The sequence below is a fragment of the Urocitellus parryii genome, chromosome 1 (genome assembly GCF_045843805.1).
Source record: "Urocitellus parryii isolate mUroPar1 chromosome 1, mUroPar1.hap1, whole genome shotgun sequence".
NCBI classification, from domain to species: Eukaryota; Metazoa; Chordata; class Mammalia; order Rodentia; family Sciuridae; genus Urocitellus; species Urocitellus parryii.
In genome coordinates, this window is record NC_135531.1 from 157,076,259 (window position 1) to 157,089,276 (window position 13,018).

At 47.4% G+C, this 13,018-nt stretch overlaps 1 protein-coding gene across 1 annotated transcript in view; it reads left to right on the plus strand.

The window, feature by feature from the left end:
* Dock2 (dedicator of cytokinesis 2) overlaps positions 1-13,018 on the plus strand; it is a 402,443-nt gene that overhangs the window by 29,965 nt on the left and 359,460 nt on the right. Inside the window, exons 7-9 of the mRNA XM_077797775.1 lie at positions 4,335-4,470; positions 6,696-6,850; positions 10,472-10,553. Of these exons, the coding sequence (XP_077653901.1) occupies positions 4,335-4,470; positions 6,696-6,850; positions 10,472-10,553 (373 nt within the window). The remainder of the gene's footprint in view (positions 1-4,334; positions 4,471-6,695; positions 6,851-10,471; positions 10,554-13,018) is intronic.

The following is a 13,018-nucleotide window of genomic DNA, read 5'->3' on the forward strand; positions in this document are numbered from 1 at the left end:
TGTGGTTTGATTCTCCCAGGGTTTGGGATGAGGAAATGGAGGCTCTCAGTTAAGTGACTTGTGAAGAGTTCCACAGCTAGTAAATGGCAGAACCAGAATGCAGACATGGGCAGTCTGTCCAGGGTCTCTGGGCCTGGCCACTCTGCGACGTGGATGGCGTTTGAGAACTAGGGCTCCGTGCCTCGTGTTTTCCGATTGCCCTCCAAGCTCCTGCTCATGTGTTCAGTCATTCAAACAGCAAGTACATGAGGAGCACTTATGGTCGGGCTGATCTCCTGTGAGATGTTGGGGCTGCAGAAACTAAAGTCCCTACCCACTAAGAGATCACTAGCCACTTGGGAGTAAGCTGTGAGTTGACATGAACTGTGCAAAGTTTGATGGCTTTGGAAGCAAGGGAGCTCTTACTATGACTTGGAGAGGGAAGTCAAGGGAGGCTTCCTGGAGGAGATGGCCCCTAATGGGTGGTTGGCTAAGAAGGAGAGTGCCTGGCACGTCAGGAGGCTGCAGGGTAGGTCAGAATCCCTGAACACTGGGCTGAGGGGAGGTCGGGAAGCCCACCCAATGGGAATGCCAGGAGATTTCCCTAGCAGCCAGGATTTCTTGCCCTTGCTGTGTGCCCTAGGGAGAGGAGCCAAAGAAGAAAGTCAATGAGTCCAACTTAGAGCACTTCCCACACCAGGACACAGTCCCTCCATGGTCCCCTGTTGGCTTCTGGCAAGTGTGTTCAGATCTGCTTATAAGGCACGTCATCCCCAAGTGACAGGAAGGATTTGCCATGCAGCAGCTGCTGCTGGCGATGTGATGGCATCTTTAGAGGAGCACAGTTGCAGCTAGGAGTCAGGGTCACATCTGTGACCTTCAGATGCTATTTCCTCCATCAGGACTCCTGAAAAGCAGGACCAGGGAGGAAGGACTTGGTTGCTACTCTTAGGAAGCCCTCCCCAATTTCCTGCCCTCAGGTGCAGCTGTGCCAGGTGCACCTAACCCTTGGCACCTGGGCAGCAGTCACTTCCCTCAAACTCTGCCTCTTTGCTGCCCCAGGGGGCTCCTCTGAGACCCTGACAGTCTAGCTCACCCCATGGCCTGTGCCTGGGTCAGGGTCTGCAACAGTGGGTGTGCACTGAGCGGTACCCAAGTGGGTGGTGAGGAGGAGGGGAAGGAGAGGCTGCCTTAACCCAGGCCTTCCTCCTTGCCACCTCCCTGCCCAGCCCTGAGCTTTCAGTTCCAGTCAGCGTCCTCTGGGGAAGTGAGAGATGCCCTGCCGCTGAGGTTGGGGGCCCCACCAAGGGGCCCCTTGCTTCTGCGTCTCTTCTCTGTCCACTTCAGCTGCAAGTCAGACAGAACTGGGCACATTACCATTGGCCTGGCATCTTGGGGCCTCAGAGCTTCACTATGGGATGTGAAAGCCCGGAGGCCCAGAGTCTGGGCAGAGCTGCAGTGGCAGTCGGAGGAGCCCTGGAGCAGGTTCAGCTCAGCCCTGAGCTGAGTCTTGGAGGAGAGGTTAGGGTCAGCCTGTTCTCTCCTTCAGCTCTTTTGTTGCACACCTGGTAGGGCCCAAGGGGACAGAGGTAGACAAAATATGGCCTCTATTTTTAAGGAGAACAGCTATTAGGAGAGCAAGCAGGGAGAGCTGGTGATAACTTACTGGGTGTTCTCCGCACACCAGGTGCTAGCTTTTAAGTACTTTCCATCTATTAGCTCAGTTCCTTAGTACCATGACTTTACGAGGCTGTCATTAGTATTGTCTCTGTTTCTCAGAGAAAGAGAAAGAAGCTCACAGAATGATTGGGAGCTTTGGTCCAAGAGGCAGTGGGATTTGAACAAAGGAGCACAGCTACAGAGTTCCTGGGTGCAGCCCAATGTAGCTCTGTGGGTCAGTGAAGGGAGGCGCTTCAAGAAGGCAGGAAGCATGGACGAAAGGCCCGAGGAGGCAGGGCGAGGGCGACACTGCCCAGAATCTGACTGGAGAAATGGTGCAGAGAGAGAGAGAGAAAGTGGGGGAGACAGAGGCAAGTAGACAGGGCCTAGACACTTGAGGACCGAGGGCCAAGTGTTGAACTTTGGACCCGCTCTGCGTGCAAGAGGGAGCCACAGCAAGAGCCACTCTGTTTTCATTACCTTTTTTATTTTTCAAAATGCTGAAAGTGGGAGCTTCTTTCTCACCCTCATCTTGGATTCATTTGATCACTTTCTTGAACAGAGAAGAGCCACAGGGCGACTTCCTGAAGAGAACATGTCAAACTGCTCCCTCCCCACACCAACAGCTGCTGAGCTCAGGGCGGTGGCGGCTGTTGAAGAACAGCCTCTCCTGACCTCCGCCCCAGCGATGCCGTCAATCTTGCCTCGACTGTTAAAGCTTCCAAAATTCCAGGCGAGGCTGGTAATGGACAGACTCTTTGGTATCCAAGGAGTGAGGAATCCTCAAATGACTTCTCCAAATCCCAAGATAGCCGGATCCTGGGAGGATGTTTTATTCATGCATTTTAGAACCAAATCCACTTTGATAAATTTTGAAGAGAAAGAGCTAGAGAGATCTGGGCATTAAATTATGTATCGGCTCTGCTCCATCTTTTCCGAGGTCACAGGCACCTCTGCTCAGCATGAGCAGCATGCGTTTGTCCCCCCTGAGCATCCTGGGTGGGAGCGTGGCCCTGCAGCATTCTGAGTCACATCTCCTTGGGAATTAATTTCCTAATGAGGGTGGACAAATGGGCGCTCCTTTGCTCCCTTCCACTTGCATTTTGATGAGATGAGAGATGTGCTTCTCAATTTGATTCTCAAATAAGAGATGAAGACCTGGTCTCCTTCATTTGTCCTTGCTGCCCTTCTGGAGTCTGGTACCAGGTGAAGGTGCCCAAGCGGGACCACTGTTACATTCCCAGCACCTCTGTCAGCCACCTCCCCTACCTGTACATGTGGGCAGCTAGGGGTTTGCCGCTCAATGCCAAGTGCAAAAGCAGCTTCAAGTTAAGGCCGCTGTAACCCACCTGCCCTCCCAACCCAACCCATAACTGCTCCTGGGCTCCTCCTGTCCAAGAAGGATCTTCAGAAGTTAGGGGTGCAAACCGCATGCTGGTCTTTACTAGCTCTGTGACCTTGAGCAAACTAATCACCCCCCCTGCCCCGCCCCGCCTCTCCCCAGTCTGGATGTTACAGCATTGCCAGGAGGATTAAAAGCATTGTCACATGTAAAATATTTAACATATACGAACTTACCCTAACTGCTTTGTGAGTGTTTGCTGTCAGCATTGCTGATGCCAATCAGAATGAGACATGCTGCTGAAACAGATCAATATCTAACAAGCTCGCGGCCTGCGAGTCCAGTGGCTGAAGAGCAGCCGTGGGTGACAATCAATATATCTGAGATTGCTTTCTCTCATGGCAGTTTTCAAATTTTTATTGAATACTATTTGAGAATGTGTGTGTGTGTGTGTGTGTGTGTGTAAACAGTAAGCACGTGAAGATAAATAAGCACATGCCTCCTTTGTCCCCTCCTGCCTTCCCAGCCCTGACCCCCCTCTCTCTCACAGGTGACCCTTATTGGTCGTGTGCTCCTTTTTTGTCTAGATCATTCCCTGTTCCTTATAACTTTTATACACATACCCATGTGACACATCCGGCCTGTTTTTTTTTTTTTTTTGTTGTTGTTGTTGTTTTATTGTTTAATTTTTTTGTTTTATTTTTTTTCTGTCCTTTTCTTTTAATTGGTTGTTCAAAACATTACAAAGCTCTTGACATATCAGATTTCATACATTAGATTCAAGTGGGTTATGAACTCCCATTTTTACCCCAAATACAGATTGCAGAATCACATCGGTTACACATCCACATTTTTACATAATGCCATACTAGTGACTGTTGTATTCTGCTACCTTTCCACATAAAATACACTGCCATCTTTCCGTATCTTTTTTTCCCTCTGATACATTTATGTCATTAAACACATCAAAATTACATAATCCTTTTAAGCCCTAGGTCTTCCATCACAGTTCAGCCATTTCTCTTTTGAGACACACACACACACACACACACACACACACTTTAACACTTTGCTGATGTAAACTGTGCTTCGACACACACCCCTGTTGCATGCTGGGTGTTCTTCCTGCTGTGACATCACAGGAAACACCACATTGGAGCACTTTATGGTATGCCCTGCCCTGAGAGGGGGTACAGCACAGATCTGCCCCCCAAGCTGTGTCCCAGGCCATCTGTGTGCAGCATGCCTCTGTGACCATGAGGTCCTCAACTGCTTGAGCTTCCTGCTAAACACTCCTCACCAGCATCCCGCAGGCCTCCCCGATCTCAGTTCATCTCCAGGTTTTGCTTTTCAGAATCCTTGAGCTCGATCTGATTGTCAGAGATGAGGATGGGAACATCTTGGACCCTGATAACACCAGTGTCATCAGCCTGTTCCACGCACATGAAGAAGCAACTGATAAAATCACAGAGCGCATCAAGGAGGAAATGGTGAGCTTTGCTAAAGAGGCTTTGGCCAGTGAGGCAGGCATTTAACACACCATAAACTTAAAATAATAGGCTAATTAACCAGACTGTGTATTATTCAAGGGGCCATCTGTCCTATGACCTGAAATGATCAGTAATCACACACACTTGATTGTGTTTTTGTACTCAGATCTGTAATTCATTCAGCATGCATCCCAAAGGTAGTTAAATGCCAGGCAAGATTCCTAATCTCTTGGAGTTTTTGAATTCTAAAAAAAAAGACCAAAAAGGTAGTAAAAAAAAGTAAATAAATAAAAGAAAAATCAATTCCAGATGGTGATACATTTCTAAAAGGCAATCAACCAGGGTTTTGTGACTCAGAGTGAATCAGGAGCTACTTTAGAAGGGCTGGTCAGGAAAGGCCTGTTGAGAGTAAATTCTGAACAGGAGCCTAAGGGATATGCAGGCACTGCCTGGGAAGGCCTGTGGGCTAGGCAGAGGGAGCAGCAAGTGCAAAGGTCCTGAGGCAGAACTGAGTTTTGCATGTCTGAGGAATAGAAAGCCCAGTGGATGGGGCAGTGATTTGGAGAGGTGGGTGGCAGGATCTGGTCCTTGAAGGAACTGAGTTCCTGACATTAGGAATCACTAGGCTTGGTCCTAGTATGATGACAAGCCAAGAAGACATTTCAAGGAGGGGTAAAAATAAAATTTACATTTTAAATGTATGTATTATTTGAAAGCAAGTTTACTTTCATTTTTTTAAGATATAATTTGTACATAGTAAAATTTACTCATTTTAAGCTGTACTTTAATGAATCTTAGTAATATATGCTGCTGACTCCTCTTCAGCACATATAGAACACGTAGACCAACATATAGAACATTTCCATGGCCCCCAATGTTCCTTGTACTTCCTCCTCATTCTCATGAGTTCGGGGAGTTTCAACGTTGGCGTCCTGTGTTAGACTTCCTTCAGCTCAGCATCATGTTTTGGAGGCTCAGGTTATTGTGCATATTAATGTGTTGGCCCTTTTCATTGTCAATCGATATACTACTGACCAGTTGTGTGTGTGTGTGTGTGTGATGTGTGTGTATAATTTTTTTTGTATATATATATATATATATATATATATATATATATATATATATATTTAAATAGACCAATGGATAGTTTCCACTTTGGGGTTGTTGTAACTAATGCTGCTAAGAACATCTGCAAACAAATCTTTGCATGAACATATTTCATTCCTTTTGGGTAATACTTCACAGTGGGATTCCTGGACCATATGATAAGTGTATGTGCAACTTTTCAAAAAGTTTCCCAAAACAACTGTATCATTTTGCACCCCCACCCCCAGCAGCATATCAGTGTTCCAGTTGCTCTACAGTCTTTCCAACATGCAGTGTTGTCAGTTTTTCACTGCAGTTATCCTAGCTATTGTGTAGTGATGGCTTTACAGGCTTTTCATGATGATTTTAATTCTCATTTCCCTGCTGGCCCCTGAGGTTAAGCATCTCTTAATGTGCTTACTGGCCTTTGCCATTTGTATCTTCTTTTGTGAAGTGACTGTTCAAATATTTTACCCATTTAAATGGGGTTGTTTGTCTCATTAATCAAAATTGTCAAATTATTTATATGTTATAGATATAGTTTCTTCTTTTCGCAGGGGCGGGGGGTACCAGGGATTGAACTCAGGGGCACTGAACCACTGAGCCACATCCCCAGTCCTATTTTGTATTTTATTAGAGACAGGGTCTCACTGAGTTACTTAGTGCCTCGCCATTGCTGACCCCAGCTTTGAACTCGAAATCCTCCTGTCTCAGCCTCCCGAGCAACTGGGATTACAGGCATGTGCCACTATGCCCAGTCTAGATACAGATTCTTTGTGAGGTGTGTTTTATAGACTTCTTCCAGTCTGTGCCTCACCTTTTCATTTTAAAATGCACCTTTCAAAGAGCAAAAGATTGTAGTTCTGATAAAGTCCATTAAGCATTTTTTTTTCTTCGTGAAGAAATAACTTCATGAAGAATATGGGGTCCATGATGGTGTTTCCCAGAATAGGAAGATTAAAGTCAATAGAGTCAAAGTGACTTCATTCAGATTGCAGAAATTTGACAGTAGAGCTGCATGTAGTGCTGAAATATTTAGGTTTAACCCTGACTGACTCCTAATATCCAGGACTGTTTCTGTTGTCTTAAGTGGTGCTGAGCTAATAGGTTCCATCTTTCTTCTTCCTTCCACCATGTAGTCAAAAGACCAGCCTGATTATGGAATGTACTCCAGGATCTCTTCTTCCCCCACCCACAGCCTCTATGTCTTTGTGAGGAACTTTGTGTGCAGAATTGGGGAAGATGCTGAACTCTTCATGTCTCTCTATGACCCCAACAAGCAAATGGTCATAAGGTAGGTGCGCTCAGCATTGCCTGACCTCCGTGTACGTGGGAGGTTGGAGTTTGGCAGAGCAGCCAGCATCTCTTCTCCCCACCATCACTTGTGGAATAAATTCCCGCATGGAGGAAAAGCAGCCTGAGAATGTGGAAATAATTCCTTTGGAGGGCCTGGGGGTCAGATGAAAGTGTGACTTCCCACCAGACTTTTTCCACAGCGCAGTTATAGTTACAGAGTTTTGTCAGTAGGTTTTGATGACAAGAAAACAACCAGAAATTACAAGATTCACTTGTCGCATTGGATAGAACAATACCTAGTTTTATGGGAGTTGGGAAGTGAATGATGAAATCCCCACATCCTCCTTAAAGGTCTGTCCTGTGCACAACCTCACCTTTGTGTTTTCATTCTTCTTGACCTTAGGCTGTGGACCAATCTTAAGCCCGAGTTTCGCATTTACAAAATATGAGTGCTACCCTTTCTTTCAGGTTTTAATGAGAAAAGCCTGTAAAGCATGGGCCTGGCACATGCACTTCCAAGAGGCAGTGGCTATTATTATTGCTACTTTGATTAATTGCTCTGGGAATGGAGGAGGTGAGGGAACTTCTGGGTGCCTTCCTTAAAGAAGGGAAAACACCTCTGGGGGTCCCCAAGGAGGAGACTGTGGAGCACCACCAGCCCCCACAGTCAGCCCCCTGAACTCTCCTGTGGTTCAGACAACCTTCCTCCCAGGGGACCACTGCCTGTCCCATGCCCTGGAGTTTAGGGCCAGTGGTCACTGGTTGACATATGAAAACGGAGCTGAAGCATTATCTCTCTGTCTTCATGGAAAAACATGGAGACATGGATATCTTCCTAGCTTGGTTGTCGCTGCACTGCAAGTGGCAGTGCTTTAATCAATCATGGCTCCCCTGAAGACATCTGAGAGGCGCCGAGTCATCTAAGAAGACTGAGCTGAGACCTGCAAATGATCGCATTTGGTCCTCATCACTCCCTGCCATCTGGGTGAGAAAAGGAGGACCAAGGAAGCCCAGCGCCTTGACTAGAGGCCACAGAGTTATAAACGGCAGAGCCGAGAGTTATACTCAGGTCTATCTGACTTCAAAGGCAAACCATTGTCTGTCACCAATAAATGAGTTGCATCAAAAAGCAAAAATGGTTTTCACCAGAGCTTCAGCACCACTGGAGTAGAGAGCTATGCTTGGTGGCTCACCCAGGACCCTGAAGTTACAGAGTCAGCCCAGTACACCTGGTTTGGCCTCAGTGCCTACGACGCTAAGAACAAGTTTTTCTGATCCCTCGGAACCCACCTTAGAGTGGCCTGAGTCAGAGATCCCTTGCGGTTCCCTGACAGTCACTTCCAAGGCTCCTGTGAGAAAGATCCTAAAAACATTGTCAGGACCCTCCCTATCTCTTAGCAAGCACTAGGACTCCTTACTGCCACATTGACGAGGGTGCCCGGGCCACTGACCCCTCTCAGTTGTGGATGGCCTGACCTAGCTTTGTGGAGCAAGGAGATGGCAGCTCTGTCTCTGATGTACCACCCTGGGTGACATGCCTGTTGGGGCAGGTGGGAGTGATACCTCAGGAGCATCCCTTGGGGTGGAGGTGGGGTGCGAGGTGAGCAGGAGGAGCAAGAGAATGAAGAGCTATAAAAACAGAAGGAGGAGAAATGAGAGAAAGACGGGGAGAGGAGAAGGGTGGGGAGTTGGGAAACACTTGCTACATCAGTCTGACCCTGCAGAGCTTCTCACTCTCTAGGAAAGAAATCTCCACTCCTGCCTGCTCTAGTCAGGGTTTACCTGGCCCTGGCTTCAGAATTAGGGCCTCCTTAGCATGCCCTGATGTGGGCTGGAGAGAATTTTTCTGGGCTTGATCTTGTTGGGTTGAATCGAGGTGAGATGCACAGTGGATTCCTGAAGAAATCTGGTTTGAGAAATTGAAAGTAAAGTTTTGTAGGGCAAAGCAGTAGCAGCTTGGGCATCAGGCCATGGTAATCTTTGTCCACATAGGGCCCAGGAGGGAATTGAAATGGGCCTCCTTTCCTGTGAGGAGGGCATCATCAAAGGCAGTCCCACCTGTCCTGGCGGCTTGAGCCTTCAGGTTTTATTACCCAGGTGTTCCAGGCAAGGATGGATGGGACCAGCTCAGACCTCTAAATTGCTTTTCTTATTTATGATTGCATTTCTCCTGGAAGAAAATTGCTGGCTCCTGCTGTTTGGATGTAGCAGGCTGGGTCACTAAGGGGATGGCTACATGTGATGGAAAGTACTGGAAAATGCCTATGCATTTCAATAGGAACAGTCCATAAATAACTAGTAGGAAGGAATAATATTGATATAGGTTCATGGTTGTTTTTTTTCTTTTCTTTCTTTCTTTCTTTTTTTTTTTTTGATAGAATCTCCCTAGTTTGCTATGAATTCCAAAAAAATTCTTTTTTAGATTACTGAGGAATTTTTTTTTTTAAGGATGAAAAAGTTACATGTAAGTTGACTTTTTAAACATTGGCTAATCTGAGGCTGTGCTCCTTTTTGCTACTGGTTCCATTTCCTTCTTGAACTTTACTCAACGGCCTTCATTAATCTTCCAGGGATGAGTGGAGAGAAAGTAAGATGTGAGCGGCACAGAGCTCCATAGAGGGAGGGGGCCCCTCAGCTTTGCTGAAGTCACTTATCACACCTTCTGGAGCTAACTTTGGGTTTAGGGCGTTATTTATTTTTTTTCTAATTCAAAATAATGGCATTTATTTGGCACCAAGTATATGGTCCGGGAGGGCCTGGAAAACCTAGCCCCTCCATTCAGCGAGCGGTGCCCTGCTTGTTTTAAGTTAGACCCTTGCTGACTCCCTGTCTCCTTGGCGTGGCTGTGCTGACACTGTGATCACACTGGGTCTGGTGACTCGAGGGGGTGAGATGGTAAGCCATTATGCATCCGTGTCAGGGAATCCCTGCCTGATGGGACTTGCTCAGTCCCTGTCCCCTCAGGAAAACCCTCAGCAGGCTCCATTATTCTCAGGGTCCAGTCTGAAGCCTTTCATGGCCGACAAGGCCTACATGGTCTGGCCTCTGGTTAAGGTTACTGCATAACCCTTGAATCTGTTTCTTAGTTGCATCAAGCACAATTTCACATAAATAGTAGGGCAAATGCATTTAAATCGTTGTTTAAGAGTATCTTGGATGGTGGCTAAGATCCTGCATGAGCCACCACAGAATGACATTCCATTCAAGGAAACACTCCTGCCTCAAAGGGATGATTGAAAAGAATCCAAATCTTTACTCAGTCTCAAAAGTGGGGAGACGGGGGAGAGCAATATATTCATAAGGTCCAGAAAAGCACGCCGAAATCGTTTTTCCTCCCATCTCTTTCTCAATAACCTCTTGGTGGCTCTTCCAAAGTATTCAGCACTTGTTCCAGAAAGTGCTCAGCAGATAGGGAAGGAAAGAGGACATGGCCACATGTGTGTCCGTCATTCTTCCCTTGCTCCTCTAAGGTCGGTTTACCAACACAGCTGGGATCTCTCAGAGGCACCTCATCAGCTGCCAGGCTGGTGCAGGCACATAGTAGGTGCTCGTGTTGAATGGTTTGGACAGACGGCTGTGGAGCCCCTGCAGTAACAGGCTACCGCTCATCTTCCCACAGTGAGAACTACTTGGTACGATGGGGCAGCAGGGGCTTTCCGAAGGAGATCGAGATGCTCAACAACCTGAAGGTGGTCTTCACGGTGAGTGTACCCCTCTTCTGGTCACCATGTCCACCTCAGGAGGATCTGATCTTGGAAGTATGGCTGATCCATTGGTCAGGAGGGGGCACAGCCTCAGTGCGGGGCTGTGTTCCCAGCTTGATGGAGGGAGTTGGAGCTGGCAGAGGCCTTCTGCACCCCAACAAAGCCTTCAGGAGGACAGTTCTTCTTCTCTCTCTCCCTCCCGCCCTCTTTCTCACTCCCGTATACACAGAGAAGAGCACACACCTCTTGATCAGTGGTGCCTGGTCCTGGGCATGGTAGCTACTATTCTGACTTCCCAGTTAATTCATGGTTAACTCAATTTCCCCTTTTTCACTTTGGGCCTTGCTAGAAAACTTTCTAAAATGTGTATGAAAACCCAGCGCTTCCCTACAACATTGGCCACCATGGTGAACTGGATATCGTGAACATGATTAAGTCCTGGATGACTGAAAGTCTGGGGGGGCCTTGAGAGTGTCCTTCGAACACTAGTACCCACTGGGCAAGGCTAACCTGTAGAAATGCTAAAATTTGTCATTTGGAAGATTTATTTCTAAGAATAAACTCGGCTTTTTCTGCTCTGAGCAGGGGGAAGCAATGGAAGAAAGGAGATAAATAACAGTTATAATTTCCAGCAGAGACTGCTCTCTTGTCCCTTTTTCACAGGCCGTGTGAAGAGTGTGACCTCAGGACACTGAGGTTATGGGTATCATTTCCTTCGGGGAGAAGACCACCCATGGGATTTTTCAGTGGGTTGCCTGTATTAGCACAAGAAATGGCAGAGGCGGAGCCAGGGAGGGGTTTGAGCATTGACCAAATGGACGCGCTGGGCCAGGAGTGACCGACACGCTAGATTAACCTACCTTGCTCTATGATAATTTCCCAGTTACAGCCCATTAAGTGCAATGTCTCATGTCGCCTCGCGATAGATTGTGGTATAGCTGATTTATTTTGTTTGTTATTTCCTGAAAAAATAGGCCAGAGGCATGGGATAGGATCATAGGTCCTAAATGCTTAGACAGAGTTTTCTTGGCATATACAAATGTGCCTCAATTCTGTTTATTATCCGTTAGGAGGAGGAGCCTATTTGTTTTCTTGATAAATAGGAGTGTCCCACGGGGCTTCCTGATTAAACCATGAGACAGATGCTTCATGAGAGGGAGAAGAACGGGGAATCAATCTGTTCTTCCTTTTGCAGAGAATGCATCCCTGATGTCAGTAGGAAGGAAGGGCATTGGTGTCACATGGTGTTAATGACAATGTGGGTTGCCTTCATGGAATTCTGCCTGGGCCAGGGCTCTGCTTCTCAGAACCAGGGAACTCTGGTTCCATGGGCTGGTACTTCTCTCTGTTGAGATGGGGGAGTCCTCATTTTGGGAAGGAAGGTCATGGTGGTCTCATGGCTTGTACTGATTCTGGGGTGATCCAGTGAGCACCTGCTAGGCATGAGCTCTCTGCTGGGTGCTGGGAGACAGCGGTGAATAAGCTTCCTGTCATGGTGCAATGGGTAGAGGGTGTTAGATAATAAATAAGTAAATAACGAAGCAGGAGCATTGTAGGAAAGCACTGCAGACAACATAGATAATCAGAAGTGAGTGTCGAGACCATGTTTGCCTGGATGTTCCTTTCAACTGGGTGTTGTGGTGGTGCTCCCAGTAGACAAGAGCCAAGAGTTGGCAGCCATGTGCCTGGCTGGCCTCTGACTCTCCCCTCTGGATGTCAGTTCTGTCTAGTCTCCACTTGGGGGACAGATTTTCTGCTCACTGGGCTCACAGAGCTGGCGTGTGGATCTGGCCGACAGTTGATGTCCCCTCTGTCTGCCTCATAAATATTCCTGGGCTGGGCCAGAGGAAAGCAGCATGTGCCACGGGGTTCCTTCCTGGAGACTCAGCCCATCTGGGGTTGCTGCTAACACAAGAAACAAGAGTGGACAGTAAAAGGAATGCTAACAGCGCTACTCAGATGGTGCTGAGGCTCCCTCATCCTGCTTCCCCCAAACCTGGGAGCTGAACTTGAGAACTTCACTTGATTGGTTCAACAAAAGTTCTTCTAAGTAGAATGGATTGGGAGACACTGCAGATTGGAGCCCAGTTCTCAGTAAGGATCACTCACTTACACACCCTCCAGAGGAGAATCTGCGTTCCAGCATTCTGGGCTAAGCTAAGATTCTCCAGGGCCAGGGGTTCACTGATGAACAGCTTTTAGAGATATGGCATCTTCCTTTGAGCAAGTCACAATCTTTACAGAGATCAAGGTGGATGGGACTTTACGGGTCTACCTTGTGAATTGGTCAGCTAGGGATGCCACAACCAAGTACCACGGATTGCTTGGCCCAAGCAACAGACATGCATCTCTTCACAGTTCTGGAGGCTGACGTCTGAGGTCAAGGTGTCTATGAGGTTGGCTTTTCACCAGCTTCTGGCCTCACCTTGTGGATGTGTCCTCCCCGGTGTCTTCCCATGCTC